The sequence below is a fragment of the Helicoverpa armigera genome, chromosome 18, assembly GCF_030705265.1.
Source record: "Helicoverpa armigera isolate CAAS_96S chromosome 18, ASM3070526v1, whole genome shotgun sequence".
NCBI classification, from domain to species: Eukaryota; Metazoa; Arthropoda; class Insecta; order Lepidoptera; family Noctuidae; genus Helicoverpa; species Helicoverpa armigera.
In genome coordinates this window covers 9,273,269-9,291,284 of record NC_087137.1, presented here as the reverse complement: position 1 = coordinate 9,291,284, position 18,016 = coordinate 9,273,269, and the positions used below count along the sequence as shown (strand labels likewise).

General features: G+C 35.7%; 1 protein-coding gene across 1 annotated transcript in view; it reads right to left on the bottom strand.

Annotated features, from left to right (window-relative positions):
• Nucleotides 1-18,016, bottom strand: part of Apkc (atypical protein kinase C) — a 193,361-nt gene that overhangs the window by 10,876 nt on the left and 164,469 nt on the right. The window contains exon 3 of the mRNA XM_049847043.2: nt 8,544-8,594. Within this exon, the coding sequence (XP_049703000.1) occupies nt 8,544-8,594 (51 nt within the window). The remainder of the gene's footprint in view (nt 1-8,543; nt 8,595-18,016) is intronic.

Below are 18,016 nucleotides of genomic sequence, written 5' to 3'. Positions count from 1 at the left end.
CGCTTGTCTTCCCCAATAGGCTCAGAGGCAACCTTTATACATATAGTAAATCCCATTTCGCAAGTTATGGGTATTTTACACCTATGTTGTATGTCGAAGAGTTTGTTGCAATCATTTGGGTATGAAAAACTTACGAAACTAGAGAATATAAAAAAGTGGGCTAGCCGACTAAATAAGGAATTTAAATAGCAAAGCATTCTATGTGTATCATGACCGTATTTTTATTAAAACTTGGCATATTCGGCAGCGTTCAAAAGGTACCCCAAATTGATAGTGAGTATAGAGTGCGGTTTTGCGGAAAATGGGCCAAACCTGTGTCACTTTAGGAAACCATTAATCTTTGGGCAAGCGATCTAATTGCAGTTATGGTGATGGCGCTAAAACCAGCCTATTTGATCGATTAAAACACTACTTTATTAACATAAAGATCATTGAATCTTTTCATCAAAATATTTGGAGTGTGGAATGAATGGTAGACAAAATAAAATATACAGTTCACCTAATGAAAGCAATAAATATAGGAAGAGCAAAGTACCATGGAACGCTCTTATTGAAAAGTAAAACAGGGTTATATCACAGTAAAGTGTAGCAAGTCTTGCCGCCAATCCAACTCCCACACACGACCATTCATTATTTACCACTAATCACACTTTAATTCACACACTTTCATTGATAAAAATATCCAAAACACAAGATTTGAAATACATTTTTTTCACTGGAAAATCCTACCGCGTACTTTATAGCCACACCTCCAGGGTAAATGACCCAATTATCGACTATAACGAAAATATCGTTTATAATATACCTTTAAACAGGTGCTTGGCAACTTCTAAAGTACAGGACATTTGTGTAAGGTGACATAGTATAAACTCAACACTGTCCCGAGGCGAAGTTTGTACGATACTGCCTTATCGCGGCTATCTTATCCGATATAACGAAATTATTGAATCAGACCACGGTAAGCCGATTTCAATGAATTTTTGAGCAAATATCTGCCATTCTGATTCTGTTGAAATGTTGATTTTGCTAATTGATATTTTATTGTTGTGTATTGTATTGAGATAATGGTTTCTGCTATTGTTTTTATAAGGAAATCTGATAGTACAAAGAATTTATCTATTTATATAAAGTCTATTTATTAACGCAAATTACGAGAATTGTAAGTAGTTTGAAATTATAACAATCGATTTTGGAGAAAATTCGTGTCAAAATTCCATAGAAATTAAGAAACTGTATTTATTAAAAAAAAAGACATAGGAAGCAATTGTAAAAAGTATCGATCAAAAACTTAATATCCTATAGCATCAGTCCCCTGGTGCAATTACACCGTGCCGCTGCTAATATGCAAGCCCGACATTGGTATGGAAATGTACGAGTTGGGACACTCGCTCCGTGCTCAACGCTGAGGTTTTAACTAGTCTTCTGTAACTGGTTATTACATTATCTAGTTAGAGGGGGAAGAAAAGAAGTTTACATGTAGAAGATAGAAGAGTGGTGAAGAAAAGACAAGAATAAATTCAAATTCAAATTCAAATAATTTATTTGCTTAAAATGCAGGTTACATTAAAGGTGGATAGGTATTTATTACAGTACCAGATACATTTTGTCGCTTTACGACATGCAAAAGTTTTTATACAAGTCACAAAAATTATAACGTCAATACAATAATACTTAACTCTATAAACAAATAACTTAGATAGACACAGCATGCAAAATATATATTTATTTTTGTAACAATTCCGATACAGAATAGAAGGACTTCTCTATAAGCCACGTTTTAAGAATGTTCCGAAACTTGTTGAAGGGCAAATCTTTAAACTTACTAGGAATAGCATTGTATATAAGTCCACACATAACATAACAATTTTTTAAATACATTGTTGTTCTGGGTATATTACCTAAGACAATTCTGTTTGGATTTCTCGTGTTTCTAGGGTACAAGTCCTTGGCTGTTTTAAAGAGATTAGGGTGTAGCTTTACAAACTTCGCTGCTTCCAGGATATACATGCCGGCTAATGTAAGAATTCTAAACTTTTTAAAAAGTGGTTTGCAAGATTCCCAAGGTGGTATGCCAGCAATGGCTCGAACACATTTTTTTTGTGCTAGAAAAGCTTTCTGTACTTCCGTGGAGTTGCCCCATAGTATCAGACCATAATTTAGGACAGAGAAGACGTATCCGTAATATGCCGCTAGTACAGTTTGAAGTGTAGAAGTTTTGCGTAGTTTATAGAGTACATAAACAAATCTATTAATTTTGTCACACACTTTTTCAACATGAGCTTTCCAATTAAGGTATTTGTCTAAGGTGATACCTAAAAATGTTGTTTCATTTACCTCTGAAATCGGTTGAGATATGTATTTAATTTGCAATTCTTTATGTGGTCTACCGTATGTGCTAAATTGGATAAAATTTGTTTTATTTAAGTTAACCTGTAAATTATTATTGCTAAGCCATTCTATAATAGAATTTATGGAATTATTTATGTCAGAAGTATATGTGTCAATTTCGGATTTTTTATCACATGTCACAATTATAGAAATATCGTCAGCAAATAAAATAGTAGATTTCAATGTTATGTCTGGAAGATCATTAATATATGTCAAAAATAGTAGTGGACCTAGGACGCTACCTTGTGGGACACCAACATTATTTACCATAGGAGTTGACTTATATGGGCGGAGTTCTTTAGTTTCATCGATATTTACTATTTCAACGTATTGTCTCCTATCTGATAAATAAGTCTGTAACCACCTTAACGCGGGTCCTCTAATACCATATTTATTAAGTTTTTCTAATAGTAGTTTATGGGATACACAATCGAACGCTTTAGACATGTCAAAAAAAATAACTGTGACCAATTTACCAGTATCTAGATTCTTAACCACGGTGCTCACTAGATCAAAACAGGCTAAAGTCGTAGATTTACCCTTCTGAAATCCGTACTGTTCATTACGTAAAATTTTATGTTTCTGAAAGAAGCTTATCAGGCGTCTATGCATCGCTGATTCAAATATTTTTGAAATGATTGGGACCAGTGCTATGGGTCTATAATTACCTAGGTTATCCTTATCCCCTTTTTTATATAAAGGCTTTACTATTGAAAGTTTGAGTGGACTAGGGAAACAACCATTTATAAATGATAAGTTAATTAAGTGAGTTAGTAACGGCGTGATTTCAACGGAACAGGCCTTGAGTATATTTGTTGCTACTCCGTCATAGCCTTCGGCACTGGTGTTATTCAAGGACATTATAATTCTGTGAATTTCGTCACAACTACATGGATGTAAAAAGATGCTGCTATCCACGTTAGTTTTACACGTATTGAATAGAGAGTTATTAGTAGTTGATACATTAATAAAATATTGATTAAATGTTTCAGCTATTTCATATGGGTCACTTATCAACAAGCTTTCTTTTTTAATGCTAGCGATAATCTCTACCTGTTTATTGGCTTCTGATGCATGTTTTATTATTTGCCATGATGTCTTGCAGACATTTTTTGCTTTAGTTATCTTGTCAAAATTACGGATTCTTATTGATTGGTCGATACATTTACGTAAGAGTTTCGAATATGTTTTGTATTTGATTTTGTTTGTTGTGCATTTATCTATATAATATTTGTAGCGTAACGAGCGTTTTGTTTTGCAACTAAGTTTTAGACCTTTAGTAATCCATTTAGATTTACGAACCTTATTGGATCTTTTGATTCTGGTTGTAGGAAAACACAGGTTATAAAACAATGTGAAGGTCTCATGAAATAATTGAAATGCCAATTCAATATTTTCTGCTTCATGTACCTCGAGAAATGATAGACTACGCAGACATTCCCTGAATTTATGTAAATACTCTACGTTATAATGTCTTTTATTAATAAAGTACTCCAATAGTGGCGTTTCTTTGTTTATTGCAGGAATATTAAGCAATTGAGCAGTGTTGTGGTCCGAGATATCTAAATGTAATAGTTCACCTGTAGCATACGCCATATTACTTATAATGTGATCAATGCAGGACTTTTTACGGGTGGGTTTTGTTATGTGCAAGTGTAAGTTATAGTTCTTTGCAAGATCTACTAAAATCTTAGATTCTTTATTGTTCGTTTGTATAGTGTCGATATTTAGATCGCCAGCCAATACGAGTTTTTTACTATGCCTGTAAGTAATTTTATGCAATAAGGTTGTGAGTTTCGCAATAAATAGGTTAAAGTCAGAGTCAGGTGTTCGATATAAGCAAATTATAAACATATTTTGGGATATTAGATCAATAGCACAACATTCGAAATGCTTGTCTATGGAATACTCATTGTTATAGTTTAGTTCTTTGTACTGTAATCCTCGTTTAATTAAAATACATACTCCCCCCCGTTTTTGTTTTGCTTGTCTACTATATGACGTTGCTAGGGAGTAACCCGACACATTGGCCATTTGTTCATGACCTCTTTGAATGAATGTCTCAGTTAGACACAAAATGTCCACTTCTTTTCCCTTATCTAACAGTTCATTTAAGTGAATTTCTAGCAAGTGACGCTTACTAAACAAACCAGCAATATTTTGGTGTAGAATTCTTACATAATATGTATCATTTGTTTTGTTATTTACGAAAAAATACATTATTTAGAGCAGGTTCTTGGATAGCATGCGTTGGCTCAGTTTGAGTGCATTGGTCAATCGTAAGACTGTTATTTTTGTTCAAACCTGAGCAAAAAGCATTAAGGGAGGTATCCTTTATATGTACACTTTTCCGTCCTAAACATGTTCTGTACACAGAGTTGCTTGTGGAAACCAAAAATCTTTGATTATAATCGGTTTGATCAAGTATATAATTTATTCTCTTACATAAATCATAGAAAATATCATGAGAGTTCTCATAATCAATGTCAACGTAAGTACATCGTGTATATTGCTTACAAATTAGTCGTAACATAGTATTTAATTTATATTGATTCATATACCTATTTCTGTAAACTTTTAGAACTAGAACATGACATTTTATGATCTTCATGACTGAACAAAGTTCAGCTGACACGTGAAAGGGATTAGAGTCATTTTGCCCTATAAATAATATAACTCTATCCTGTTCTGTTATGTCGAAAAGTTTAACACTGTTGAGTATTTCCTCTGTACTGGCTTGAGTTTTAACGATTGATATAAATTGGTATTGCGAATAGGGATTTCGAGTTCTTGATGAGATGAGATGTTTTGTCAATCCTGAACATTGTTGCCCTCCGAAGATAAATACTTTGTTTATTTTTTCCTGCTCGGATTTTGCATAAGTAGTGGAGTTTGTGCTGTACTTCTTTTGTTGACACGTTGGTAAGGCAATTCCATGTTTTGGTACAGAAGCTTGTGAACTCGCGATGCAAAGCTCGTCTTTGGGACCTTCTTCGAATCGTTTATTTATGGTGGGCGCTATGTTCATTGTGTGTTGGTGATATGCTGCTGATGTTGATGCGCTGTTTTGGGAGGCTGCTTTTTCAAAAGCCTCTTTTTCACTAGCCTGATGTTGAGTCCCTGAGGTGGGTTGAATTTCTGGTATACCGGTTGTATTTTGCGTTTCAAGTGAAGGGATTGTAAAAGAATCTGTAAGTCGTCTTTTGGCATTATTTTTTTTGGTAGAAGACTGAGAATTGCGTAGTGATGATAATGGGCTTCTGCAAATCTGTTTCAATATCTCGATTTCCTGTGATAGCTGAGATATTTGTTTTTTTAAATCTGTGTTCTCAAGTATTAAGTTTTCTAGTTCATTTTGTGTAGAATGTAAGCTGGACTTCAAACTATTAATTTCTGTTTTCATTTCTTCTCTGTCCAGAGCTGTCATGTGCGTAGATACATCTAGACTTTTACCCAATAGATCGTCTGAGTATGAAGAGTTAAGGGATGCGCTCATATCTATTTTATCAAGTGACTTATGTTTTCGCAATGGTTTTCTAAAAGTAATATTATTTGTGTCTTCCATCGTCTAGCGCCCTCTATGCGTACAGCACTAAATTAGTATCGTGTTTATTGATCTACGACTGACGCAGTTGTTACAGTTTCCGCTATTTGGCAACAGATGTCACTTAAGGTGCAGGTATCGAAATTAATTAGTGACTGTAATGTAATTAGTCAAGTGATGTCGTAGCTGAGCTATTCGCCAACAGATGTCGCTTGCCAATTGTAAGAGGTAAGTATATCAACGAAACCTCTACCGTCTTTTAGTAGAATGTGTCGAATTTCCAAATTACTGCAGAAGATTTACATAATTCTAGCACAGTACAATCACGGCAGGTGCGTATATGATTTTCATTTATTGTTTATGAATATCAATTAAAAGTACATACGGAATTTAGAAGACTTGTGTTTCTGTAGGTCAATTTTAACACTTGTTATAACTTCAGTCTCGGGCTTGATAATGTGGAGATAACGTTTTTACACAAAATACGGTTTATAATTGACACTTTTATACACAAAATATCACTTTTACTGCACAAATTTAATTTTAAAGAATTATTGAACAGAGAGTTGACAGTGGACAATGTTTACTTGCGCGCACCCTCCACAGCTCTCTAAATAGTTTAAATGTACTCTTAAATAAAATACAGGGGACTGACACATGTTTATTTTGATCAGAAAGGTTTACGAAATAAAGTGATATTTATAAACATAAGAAATTATTATATTTTATATTAGCTAAATATTTTCCTCTGCATTCCATTTTCTATTGCATATGAAACGTACTTAAGGAGTATCGGGCTGCCCGGGTTACTGGGTTGTAGAGGTAAGATAGGCAGTCGCTCCATGTAAAACACTGGTTCTGCTGCATCCGGTTAAGACTGGAAGCCGACCCCAACATAGTCGGGAAAAAGCTAAATAAGCATAGGCAAATGATGAAACCGACTTCACAAGTTACCACAAAATCAAGAGCAGCACAAATAAACAAGAAATTCGAAAATGAAGTCTATAAGCAACCACGAGCACGGAATACGCGAGAACAGTATTGACATGATTAGACAGCAAATATGGTGACCGGCAGAGTTGACAGAAAATTACACAGTGTGCCCAAATCCAACACATCTGGTATTGGTAAACTGGGCAGTTGTTAGTGCCTCGCACTGATTTAGCATCCCAGTACAGTTTGATAGATTGGTAATGCTTGGCAGACTTATGTGATATACCTACATAAGTTCAAAACACGAATATTTTTGGCAACGAAACCCGCGATATTATGTAAAATGTGTTTAATATTCTATGATTTTAATGTTGAGAAAAGCACCATATACCTATTAACTCGCACACGAAAAAGTCACTTCACTGGTGTATTTCTGGCTCTACAATCTATTTATAACTATTCTTTATATACTACTCTTCATATCTATGGTGCCACAGGCCTGTGCAACACGCTAAGGTCTTAGTTATTCAATGTTTGAGATTAGATACTGTAAATACGGCAGGGCTGTTTGTAGGGGTCATAATTTGTACCTCTGGTGGTTAACCCTTTACTACTTTTATGGTTTCAATTTGACTTTATCTAGAGTTTATGAGATCTAGAGGGTGAACTAAAAAGGTGATTTGAGGTGCTCGATTGGCATCTGGTCAGTTTTATACTTTTTTATCGCATGTTGTGGTACTCCTTTTACATATAAGAAACTAGTTTGCAGCGCTTTCACTTGCGTCCTTTGAAATGATACACGGCCTGTAGCTTTCCTTAATAAATGGGCTATCTGACACTAAAATAAATTTTCACGTACCAGTATATTATGCTCGCGAGACTAACTCATTCAAAGTAACTTACAGGTAACACGTTACAGGTATACCTTACCTTAGGAAGTTAGTAGATATATTTCAGTAATTTTGGATCTCACTTTACAAGTAACATAAATATCACAGACTCCTTAAGTACTCTCTCCAGCTGTTAGCCATTTTCAGTATTCAAAGTTACTAAAAGCGCACGTGTTACAAATATTATGATTACAGTGCACCTTGCACCGGGCGGCACTTCGGCATCAGTAATGTGCATCGTTGTGTTGCATTCACATGGTAATGCAGATGCCGCTGACAAATACCGCTTTTATGTATGTTGAGAGTTTTGGTGTGGAATATGTTATAAAATAATGTACAGGTATGTTAATGTAAGTATATAAAATAATGTAATAATGTTTTTTTCCCTAATAAATAATATAAAAATAGGTAATGTAAGGTATTTTTGAGACTAAATAATTTATTAAGTGCTTCAAGCCTAAGCACTAATGTAAAACTAGAGCTCTTGAGTTATTTCCAGTGGTATATGTCGATCTTCAACGAGTCTTTTTTAAGTGTGTAGCAACTCGTAAACAACAATTAACCCGCTCCTTCTTTGTACATAATCACTAAAAGGTTCTCAAGTTACACTTCTACGTTCAGGGAAAACAGGCGTGATTTTCATACCAAATTACCTAGCAAACATTTTCACAACTACCAACTATTCCTTAAAACTACAGACAGCAGAACCAACATTAGTACGTTAAACTAGTAGCAACTATACAAGTAATGGTCTAACGTTAGACCAGCAGTTAAGACTGAGTACTCACTGTCTTCACCAGCGCAGGGCATGCCAGGCGCGGCCGGCACATTCGGGAAAACTGTAACAAACACAACAATATCATTAGTACAAACAACGTAATTGTTCTAGCTGGGAGTACACAGAAGTGGGACAAAGTATAGGTGTTTATTTTTTCGGTTTAGAATGAAATTAGTGGTAAATCGTGGCATTTCCATCTATGTCAACAATAAAATAACTGTCAGCAGACCAAGATTAATTTGGTGACAGCGATACAACTTAAATTTTACTATTTTATGTGTTTGGTATTAATTAGTTACATTAGAATGATAACTCATTCTATCAGTGAGTAGTAATCTAAAGGAGTTGCAAACCAAATCATTCATAACTATCAATCAAAGGAAAATTACTAGGTCTACCCTTACACTTATTTTCACCCCCGCTTATAACAGACTGAATAACACTCCGCCTACAAAAATACAAAAAAAGCTACAAGAAGAAACGGTTACTCTGTCTCGTTTATTTGTAAAACGAAATTGCATTGGAAGAAATAAGCTACGGTCGGCGCTTCGTGCCGTCGGCGACAGTGCGACGGTACGACATTGCGACGGCACGACAGCGACGCGGGGCCACAATTGCGCCTAACTACATTATTCGCTAGATTCTTTGGAGGTCTCTTCACTGAATTGCGGCGTGAAATATTATATTGAATTTGAAGTTTGAAAATGAATTGAAATTGTGATGAATGATGGAAACAATGTCAGCTATTCTTCAGCATTGGTGGTGAGATAAAATATAAAAACAAACTTAGAACTCCAAAGATGCAGTAATATTTCGTTTTACATACTTGATTATATTATGCTAGTTTTTATAACTTTAGGAAATTACTAACATTCCGTCAATATTCCTAGGGCTAATTTTAGTCACAACAAAAGAACTACAATGCCGAAAAAAATATAAACAAAAACGACACGACATTAAACTTAGAATTTTTTGATATGGCAACAACCATAGGTAATTCCACATCATACAAGACTTAACTTAATAATGTAGTTACTGAGGTCACTCCTAACCTTAACAACTATGCCCCTCAGGCCTCAGATTTATTAGGACGTAAACCTGGTCTGTTGTCTATTTACACTTTATTGTACCCTAGAGGATGCTGTGCCGACCTGGTGCCATAACGTGGAATATTAATAAATCTCAGATGGAGTATTTGGTGGGTATTTGCTTTATGTTATAGCGAAGTTGTTAGTATAGATTGTGCGGAGAAAATAAAGGTAAGAATAGGAGAGTCCGGGCTATGGAAATTTATGAAAATGGTTTGCGTTTAAAATCGTGGATTCTCACTGGATAAATAATTTATTTATACACTTTTTGCACACATTTTAAAAAACCTATGTAATTACTAAATTAATACCTATGTAGCTATCTTCATTTTCTTTTAAGAAGCAAGGTGACACAATACGGTAGCAACGTGAATCTGTTTGCCGCCGAAATTACCTACTACCATCAAAAATATTTAATCTCTACATTCGGCCCCAAACCGGCATTATCGATGAAGTTTCCAATTTTGACGTCACATAAAAGAGGAGCTACCGGACTCCCCAACAATAGGTGCCTTTGTTTTCGTCCAAATAGGAGCGGGAAAAAAGCCCGATAGTACCAAACAAGTTCGGCTTTATTCAAACCCTCGATAGTCGACTTCGAAAAACTTGCAAACGGGGTATTCGGTTATTCGGAAATTCGGACACCTCGATGGGAGCCTAATGTTTGCGGAATTCGAAATTGGAACTGTGGTGTGAAAGCCGAGAGGCGCGCGCGCTTGTTTTTGTATTTCGAGTGTCGTCGTCAAAACTCGCACGTCAAGGACTCGAGCTGCGAGTTACAAATTGGGAACGTTCGGTGTTCGATTTTGATGTGTGCGTTTGAGCCGGGTTAGTTGAAAGCGGTTTTCGTATGATGCATGTTAGTTTTCAGTTTTCACGCTGAAGTTCAGGATTTGTGGGGTCTACCATATTTAGGTGCCGTATTATGTTGTATATCCCTTATATTCTCCCTTTTTCTGCCTACTTTGAATAAATGTTTTTTTAATGATTTGATTTGATTCATATTTCTTGATGCAATTCCTCATCCCCCGAGCCTTTTTCCCAACTATGTTGGGATCAGCTTCCAGTCTAACCGGATTCAGCTGAGTACCAGTACTTTACAAGAAGCGACTGCCTATCTGACCTCCTCAACCCAGTATTCTTAATATTTCTTGACGCAAGTAGTTTAACGTAGTAAAGTAAATGACCAGATTCAGATTTATTTCCCCTTTTTTCACCAAAAAAATCTTTAAGATCATTTTTAAACAATCAATTTGAAGTGGCATCTCTACCAACACAGATGTTACCCAGCATCCGGATACATACAGTGTATCCGCAGCGGACATGTCACGGAGCGAAGTTAGTGACAGCCGCGGACCGGATGTGACGTCACGTCTGTTCGGCCATCGTGTGCACTGCTAGTGTTTAGACGGGGACAAGTGATAGGCTTGTTGATGGAGTTAATATGGAAGACCTAAGTTAGTTTATATTTATAAATAACTAGCTTTCGCCTGCGGTTTCACCGGCGTCCCCTCATAACTATTTCCCGTACCCGGATGGTGACAAAAACTATCATATGTCCTTCTCCCAGGTCTAAGCTACCTCCCCTCTAATTTTCAACCTAATCAGCCCAGCCGTTCACGCGTGATAGCGTGACCAAGGGGCATAGGGATTTATTTTTATATGACATACACTTTCCCACAATTGTTAAATTGACAATTTGAAGTGGCATCTCTACCAACACAGATGATGTTACCCATCATCCGGATACATCCAGTGTATCCGCAGCGGACATGTCACGGAGCGAAGTTAGTGACAGCCGCGGACCGGATGTGACGTCACGTCTGTCCGGCCATCGTGTGCACTGCTAGTGTTTAGACGGGGAAATGTGATAGGCTTGTTGTTTATTTTTGGTGTGAGTTAATTTCTGAGGGTATTTTTTTGGGAATTTTAGGTTGAACATGATTTTGGATTCAAATGAACGATCATTCTTATGAAATACCGCACTAAAGTTTTGTCTTAGTATTAGATAAGTCTATAAAACAGCTGAAACAATTTGTAAGTAGTTTGGGTATATATCTAACAAACGACTAGTATCTATCTGTAAGAAGTTCTTTAGAGGTTTAAATAATCGAGACAGAAATCAATAAGTTGTTTGGAGAGATAAAAGTTTTAATCCAGTAGGTAAGTTTCAATACGTAGGTATATGGAGTTTAAAAATTGAATTCTGAAACTTAACTGAAAGAAAACATACTCGTACATAACAGCTGATATTATAAAATTGTATTACGATAAACTTCACCTTAGTATATTTTTAGCAGATCAGATACATTTGACTTTCTGATACATAAGTATAGATAAGATTAGGTCCACCTGTGATGTATCACTTGTGTATGAAAAAAAAATAAGATATTTATACTAATATCATAAAAAGGTATATTTTTTTTCTACCTACTCTAAAGGTTCCGAAACTGCTGAACCGATTTGTTTTTTTACTGGTTATAATGCTAAACGATCCCCGTGTGACACAGGGTATATAACAATTTTTGTTTGTTTGTTTGTTAGGCTCTGACTGAAATTACTGAACCGACTTGAAAAATTATCTTACTGTTGGAAGCGACACTCTTTCCGAACAACATAGGCTATTTAAGCATTTTGTCCCGGTACTGCAGTACTTCCCACAGGACACAAGTGAAACCGTAGCAAACAGCTAGTGAAAAATAATATCCCAACACAGACTACATAACGGGTGACATCCCTTCCATAATTCACCCCGAAAACTCGTGAGACAAGCAACACTACTTTATTATTAAACTTTGTATCTTCGCCGTGAAACTCACACACTGCATCACCAACTTTTACTACAGAATACGGAGTAAGGATGAACGGAGATGGCATAATGTAGTAGGTCAGACGCCTTCTTCTAGGTCAAAAACGTACGGTAAGCATGACTAAAATGATCAGTCAAGAGTGAGCTAACGAGGAGTTCCTGTTCTTTGGGACATCTGTCAACGATTTTTGGTATTACAAAAAATGGTCGAGTCCACAGAAGACGTATAAGGGCGAAGACAGTAACGGTCCTCGTTTCCCGCGCACTTGTATTTTGGCGCTACTTTCTTAAGAGATTTTCTGTTATGGCACATTTTTTTTAACGACGTAAAAATCATCAAACTACCCCTCCGGCTGTGGGTTAGCAGCGGTGAGGGAGTGTCAGACTCTTACTGACTAAAAACCGTCGTGTTCCGTCGTAGGCCTTTTATGTACCAGGACCGCGGCAACTCTTTCGAAAAATCCCGGAGTCCGTTATGGCACCTCCGCTAGTCATTTTGTTCTCCATGGTGCACAAGTACTGAAGGAGTTGAAATTTATCCTCTTCGCGGACAGGAGAAAAACAAAGGTTTCTAAAGTCTCAATTACAGTTGAAATAGAACGGTTGGCGAGCTGACGTTTTTACCCGATTACCAACTAAAATGGGTTCGTCAAAGAAAGTACTTTACATAGTATTTCTAAGTGTTTTGTTTTCTGGTCTTTAGTATCTGGGCTTTTCTGTACATTTTAGCAGAAAGTACATGAAATATGTTTTTGCATAAGTTTCCTTAGTTAAATTGTTGTTGGCAGATCATTTTCGTTTTAGAATAATGATTTTATTTAGCCGTACGTAAAAAAAAAAACTATCAATATATATTTTGTGTCAAGTATGTACTCAAAACTTGAAGTATTGCATATTTTATGCATTATCCACTCTAGTGTTTAATAATTGAGATAACAAACATATTGAAATCCACTTACGGCCGTTCCCAAGCCTATGCTTACTAGAGAGAGTATTTTGATATAAGCCCTGTAATATCTCTGGTAAACTTAACAAGATAGATAGAATATAGGGAACGACCGTTAGCAGAATGTGGAACGAGCAACTAAGACCCACTTATGATATTTATTTATTTGCTGTAATGATCAAAGTCCATTAACAAGATATTGACGTAACTTCTTTTAATTAGGCAAGAATTAATAATATTGACAAAAGTATTAAAAACTTTCACTTAATTAATATTAAAAAACTTTATTAACGTCACATTTTACTTGAAGTATTGCTTTAACATTTCTCAGTCTTTAAACATATTTAGAGAAACTGCTCTTAAAATTGTTTTCATAAAATTGGAAACGCAGCCACAACGACCAGACGCAAAGCACAAAGCATTAAAAACAACCAGTGCACTTAATTTGCACCCACTAATTTCTGCACCAAACTCCACATTCTAACACAATTAAATTAACTAAACAATTTACCTAAAATTGTTTTCATAAAATTGGAAACGCAGCCACAACGACCAGACGCAAAGCACAAAGCATTAAAAACAACCAGTGCACTTAATTTGCACCCACTAATTTCTGCACCAAACTCCACATTCTAACACAATTAAATTAACTAAACAATTTACCTAAAATTGTTTTCATAAAATTGGAAACGCAGCCACAACGACCAGACGCAAAGCACAAAGCATTAAAAACAACCAGTGCACTTAATTTGCACCCACTAATTTCTGCACCAAACTTCACATTCTAACAAAATTAAATTAACTAAATAATTTACCTAAAAACGTGAAAGAATGAAGGAAAGAAAGCCAGTAAATAAAGTACAGAGACAAAGGACAGGGGCCGGCGTCAAATCCAATCTCCGTCGGTGGCGGGTAGAAAGAAAACACTCGACCACTTGGCCGGGACACCCCTGCTATTGTGATGTTTTCACTTCGATTTCTTTGCTGGACACAATTGAACGTGGCATTCAATTGTTTTAGAAACAATGAGGCGAAATTGTGGGGTTTAAAATAAGTGATGTGTTGCTGGGGAGGCTTTTAGGTGAAGTGTGATTGCAACAACAAATGTTAGTAGTAAAATTTTTGAAAAAAGTCAATTTTTTGATGTCCACATAGAAGGAAAGAAAGAAACATTTATTTTCATAGAACATAGGTGGTACCAGTTTTTACAGAGGTTAATAGTTCTAACTATATTCTACCCAACTTAGCATTTTTACTTACATAATAATTTTAACATCGTTTGTAGTTTACGTAATTTACTTATCAATAAAGTAAATAATATAAAAAAATAACAAGTTTTTGTTGCTGATTTAAAGATATTGTTTAACCGTCTGCAAAATAAAAATAAAATGTTTTTTAAACATCTCAACCACGTTTGGTATAAAAAAAAATATAGTTTTGCCATCTTCAACTTTTATGTGTGCGAATATAAATGGTTTCGTATTTCTTTAGTGAATATATGTATCTTAAGATCAGACAAACGAGAGGTGCCGACCGTAGGTTATGTGAAGCGTCTAAGCCTAGTTTCCCAACGATATTTCCGTTGAGAGGTGACTGAGTTTTCCGAACCGAGTTTAAGCCGTGTCTGTTACTTAAGTGAAGGTCGGACTTATGTAAGAAAGTTTTCTTATATGGAATCTATTAGTTTAGCGTTAGATTTGATATTATATGGTACTCGATACTGTCGTTAGAGCCGTTTCGTAAGTAGCTAATAGTCTACACTGTACTCTACAGTTTCAAAAAAAAAATAGGCACGGATGAATGAAATCGCTTTGTAAAAAGAAAAAGAATATACACGGTCGAATTGAGAGTCATTTTTGAGTACTGAGTAAAAAAAATATGTTGCAGGTTAAAAAGGAAATTAAAATGGTTTAACGAAACATTGAATGCGACCAACTTTTCCGTGCAATTATTTGAATTGCACGACTAACATTTTACTTGTAAGTTCTATATTTAACAAACAAAAATACAGTTACCAAAACCAATCGCGGGAAAGTTCCTTACATATATAGTTATTTACGGCAAAAACTCTGTTTACAAGACTTTCAGTCCTTCCAACCGATTGTTTAGTATTGTTGATCCAAGTCAGCATTTCTTTATTTATATTTCCAGTTAAAGAAAGGTATTGAGGTTTTTTTTCAATATCGCCTCTGGCTTTAACGCGAAGAATGAAGCCTGAAGTAACTGGCATTCCAGCGATATAATGACGTGGAAAAAAATGAGGTTTTGTGCTGGAATAGCTGGAATGCAGACTTTATGAAGTTGTTTTTAAATTATTGGATTTTAAATCGGAAAATGAGTTATTTGGAATCGCGATTTAACCATTTATTTTAACGAATGTCGTTAGTGGTATTTGTGTTGTTATTTTTTTGATTGTTAAATCTCCTTCGGTATTTCAGCGTTTGTATTATAGATTTTTTTGAGGATAATAATGATTCGAACCAATAATAAAGATATTTTAATTGCACAACACAGGTTATCTTAACTCTAAATGGATCTGAATTCAATTGTTTAGCTACCACACCCAAACAGACATACATACAGATAGGCCAACCAAGAAAAACACAACTTTTGGAGCACACGCACGCACAAAAAACCGTATAATTTCGCAAGGCAAGTTTCACAAACTGTCCGGCGTAGTATACAGTATGAATAAGTAAGAGCAACGCTGCCACAAGACAGGGCTATCAAATATTCACAGAATTGCCGCTGAAACTTACATACATGCTGTACCCGTGCGGTTAGGCCGGTTACAGGTACACTCAAGGTCGGGGACTATGGGGAATTTGAATATTTTGCGTATCAAAAGTAAGTTGCATTTGTATTTATGAGTGATACGGAAAATGCTGTTGGATGTTAATCTATACTAATACTTGAGGCCCGGTACGAGCTTCGCTATGTATAAAGTGAAATAAATGAAGAACCCGCTCCATCGATTTTGTGCAAACTTCACATAAACAATCTTAAGAACTGCTAAATGTTTGGTTTGGTGAGCCCACTCTTGAGTTATAAAATTACAACGAAAAGTGGCATTAATTTTTATATAGATAGGATTGTTGGATGTTATTCTATACTAATATAATAAAGAGGAATTCACAGAATTGCCGCTGAAACTTACATACATGCTGTATCCGTGCGGCTAGGCCGGTTACAGGTACACTCAAGGTCGGGGACTATGGGGACTTTGAATATTTTGCGTATCAAAAATAAGTTGCATTTGTATTTATGCTGTTGGGTGTAATATTATATACTAATACTAGCGGTCCGGTACGAGCTTCGCTATGTATAAAGTGAAATATATGAAGAACCGCTCGATCGATTTTGTGCAAACTTCACATAAACAATCTACTAAATTGCTAAACATTTGGTTTGGATAGGTGAGCTCGCTCTTTAGTTATAAAATTACAACGAAAAGTGGCATTAATTTTTATATAGATACATAGATCATAGAGGTATATAGATATGGAAAGTGTTGTTGAATGTTAATCTATACTAATATAATAAAGAGGAATTCACGCAATTGCCGCTGAAACTTACATACATGCTGTATCCGTGCGGTTAGGCCGGTTACAGGTACACTCAAGGTCGGGGACTATGGGGACTTTGAATATTTTCTACTGAAGTAAGGGAGATTATTTGTGCGTTGTTTTGAAGATGCGTTTGTATTTATGAGTGATACCGAAAGTACTTTTGAATTTTTAATTGTTGTCACACTCACATCATTTCCATATTGATTTCTGTGGTTTGTTGGATGAACTTATTGGGCCTTTATAGATAGTTCATTTATTACTATTTATACATAATATATGATTATTCACGGAGTTAATTAAATAGCTACAAGATTTAGAGTCAAAGTTTCATGAGAACACACAGAAATCTCTTAGCCCTTTCTTAGTTTCGTTTTTGCCCAAAGTGAGCAAGGTATCCAAAAGGACTAAATATATTTGTTTTGCTTGTACCTGTCTTCTACCTATGAAGTGTAGCTTCTGTTGCCAGACGCAAGGAACGCTTCCGAGCTATTTCCTTCATACCTCGTTACCTTAACTTTACCGTGGAGTGTCATTACACAAGCTCTAAGCTGATATTTGAGGGTGTGAACTTGATTAGGTAGTTTTTTTGTATGGTTGTGTTGGTAGGCAATTTTTGGGATACGAAAAGATAATAATGGGCAATTTCTGTTCAGCTGTTGATTTGCATCCGTGCCAAATTCAAGGAGGTTGACATATACTAATAAATTGTTGTCACCTATGTCATGAGTAAACGGGAGGTACTGTTTTTGATGGCATGGGAAATCAATATAGTCCACCGAAAGAAAGACCCACCCTTACCCCTTCCTACTAGACGTGACTTTTGTTAAGAATTTAACACAACAAAATACCTTTCCAAGGACATTTAGTTAAGACAGTATTATAAGACGGGTAGCATTTGTTTTTCACTGTAAGTACAGCGGACTGGTTTGTGGCTGGTATGTTTTTTAGGCTACCTTTGACAGTGGTCCAAGAACTTTTTGTCCTATAGTAATCGGTACTTAGATGCTTTCTGAGAACAAACAGACGTTCTATGTTTTTATATGTATCTAATTAGACGGCAAGAGTATTTGC